Consider the following 3,061-nt stretch of genomic DNA (forward strand, 5'->3'; position numbering starts at 1 on the left):
ATATATATATATATATATATATATATATATATATATATATATATTAATACAATATACAATATGAGGATTGTTACTGTATGTGAGAGCCAAGCTGCAGTTCTAAATAATATAATAAATATAATATAATATATAAATTACAGTTTAGATCTAGTGAATCCAACATATTTGTTAATCTGTTTTGTAAGCATTTGTTGTTGTTAAAATTAATTTATGCAAGATATTAATACCAATAACGTAACAGCTGATTTTAATTATTAAGACATTTGTGTTTGTCCGAAATCACTGAGCTGGAATTCTGTTTGTGTGATTCTAATTCTAGAATCTGGAATCTTCTGATCATCAACACTTACATTCCACCAGCGCCTCCAGTGAGCAGCTTCATGCGACATGACAAAACTAAACAACGTCTAAACTGCAGCTCAGAGTCTTATGCAGAAATTATCGTTATTTATTATATTGTATTAATTGAAGCTGGAGATATATATGGGAATCAACAACAAATGTTTTCAAAACAGATTATTAACAGATTTGTTGTGTATATATATATATATATATATATATATATATATATATTAATACAATATACAATATGAGGATTGTTACTGTATGTGAGAGCCAAGCTGCAGTTCTAAATAATATAATAAATATAATATAATATATAAATTACAGTTTAGATCTAGTGAATCCAACATATTTGTTAATCTGTTTTGTAAGCATTTGTTGTTGTTAAAATTAATTTATGCAAGATATTAATACCAATAACGTAACAGCTGATTTTAATTATTAAGACATTTTAATTAAAAATAAAATTAATAATTAATTTTTATTATTAATAAGAGAGTAATGTTTTTATAAAAAAAAACTTTTATTCAAAATATTTTATATAATTTATTAATATGTCATTTTGTAATTATTTTATTTATTTCCATTGTAATGTGTAGAATTGCACATGCAATTTTGACCTTTTTCTCCCAAAAACTTGCTATTCTGCATACAACGATCGGAGTTAAACTAAATAACATAAACATAAATAGTTAAAAAGATAATCACACTTAAATGTGTAACTAGTAAAAATTATCAATAAAGAAAAATTATTAAATGCAAAAAATATTCACTTTTAAAAATAAAGTTCCCAAAAGAGGTGATGCCATAGAAGAACCATTTTTGGTTCCCCAAAGAACCTTTCAATGAACAGTTCCTATAAGAACCACTTTTGTCTTGGTGAAGAACATTTTACAAATCTAAAGAACCTTATTATATAAAGAACCTTATGTGGAAGGGCAAGGTCTCATGGAAGGTTAAGGCTATTAAACGAGTGTAGTAAGGATTTTGACATGGAATAGGCAAACTCAAAAATTTCCAGGCATCCATATAAAGATTAGCTCACTGACGGAAATGAAAATGTTTAGAATTCAGACATGTTGTATCTCTGTAATGTTTGGGGATGTTGAGAGATTTGTGAGATGCTGCACTCCAGAGAGCTGTAAACAACTCCAAACACAGAGAAACAGCTGGCATATGGCATATATATAATTCTGGATTATTCCTGTGCTCCCTTTAGCCCTCACTATCCCCGCGGATGCCCGGAATGTCTGGGAATCAATCCTCCTTCCTTCAGTTTCCCTTAGTCAAATGCAATGTTGCAAAAAATATAGAGAATTATTTACATGTAGAGATTTCTTTGGCTGCTACACTCTTAAAAATAAAGGTTTGCACTGATGGTTTCATGAAGAACCTTTGATATCCATGGAATCTCTCCATTCCACAGAAAAAAAGGTTCTTTAGATTATTTGAATGTTCTTCACACTTAGAAGAAAGTGAACTGTTCACTGAAAGAACCAACATGGTTCTTCAATGGCATCACTGCAAAAATGAAATAAAATAAAATATAATAAATAAATAGATACATACATAAAAACATTGAAAGTTTATAAGTGTAGGTCCCTAATTTAAGCACGTTACATAGGGTGAATTCAGGTAAACTGGCCAGTTTAGAACAACAGTAATGTGATAAAACTGAAATAACACAAATGGAAGTCTAGGAATGATGTAATGATCAAAACATAGCACTATTCACTCTGGACATTCATCAGCCAACTTCATGAGTTTCATGCTGGGATGCATTTAAACTACTGAAGAAAGAACACTGCACTGGACACTTGTTTGTTATTTGCACTGGACACTTGCACTGGACACTCCAGTGGACACTAGCACAAAAAATCTTAAAACTATTTGGAAAAGTACATACATACAAAATGGGATTTATATACTGTATTTTATATAATTTCTGATGAAATAATTTATATTAAACAATTTAGCAGAAAAATCCTGAAAAAATGTGTAGGATTTACTTTCAAACAATCTTCAATCAGAAATTGCTAGTAAATTTCACAAATAATTCCAAAGAAATGGCAAGTATCGTTGAATTAAATGTGAAATTTTGAAGTAGACTGAATTAGTTACTTGTAAAATGTGCTTGAACAATCTTTGTTGAAAAATCTTTTTTTAGTGTTCAAAACTAATTTTAATCAGTTAAATAGTAGTCTTTAGAGTAAAAGATTTTTAAAAATCATGAAAAATATAATTTCAGTAAAGTGTCAAAACTTTTAAACAACATATATGAAAGTAAAACCGTCTGATAGCATCACTGTACAATGGCACCACAAGCTCTTTCTGTAAGGATCGCCTCACTGAACTCCCCATCAGTTCTAGTCATCAGTCTCACATGCGTGTCTCACCTGTTTGCACTTGTCTTCTGATGCCTTCTTATCAGACTCGGCCTGCTCTGCCCGGTCGATTGCGTTCTCCTTATCCAGCTTCAGCATCTGCATCTTCTTCTTAATGGCCTCCATTCTGCTCTGTCTGCTCTTGGAGTTTCTTACCTGAGAGAGAACGAAGAGGAAACCGAGAGCACCGGGATCTAGAGCAAAGTCAGACAGAGAGAGAGGAATCACAGTGCTTTTCCTCGTCAGATGAGGAGGTCGAGTGACACCAGAGAGAGGGAGGGAGAGAGTCCACACTGAAACGCGACGCTCCTGCCGTGAGGTGGAGGAGATGAGTC

The 3,061-nt window shown here is 31.8% G+C and overlaps 1 protein-coding gene across 2 annotated transcripts in view; it reads right to left on the reverse strand.

The window, feature by feature from the left end:
* Positions 1-3,044, reverse strand: part of LOC107687908 (tropomyosin alpha-1 chain-like) — a 28,219-nt gene extending 25,175 nt beyond the window's left edge. The window contains exon 1 of one of the 2 annotated variants that reach the window (XM_016485393.1): positions 2,739-3,044. In XM_016485393.1, coding sequence (XP_016340879.1) covers positions 2,739-2,852 — 114 coding nt within the window. In that variant the 5' untranslated portion in view covers positions 2,853-3,044. The remainder of the gene's footprint in view (positions 1-2,738) is intronic. The other variant, XM_016485392.1, reaches the window with a different exon arrangement.
* Positions 3,045-3,061: the final 17 nt, after the last annotated feature.

The sequence above is a fragment of the Sinocyclocheilus anshuiensis genome, unplaced genomic scaffold, assembly GCF_001515605.1.
Source record: "Sinocyclocheilus anshuiensis isolate Anshui unplaced genomic scaffold, SAMN03320099.WGS_v1.1 scaffold293, whole genome shotgun sequence".
NCBI lineage: Eukaryota > Metazoa > Chordata > Actinopteri > Cypriniformes > Cyprinidae > Sinocyclocheilus > Sinocyclocheilus anshuiensis.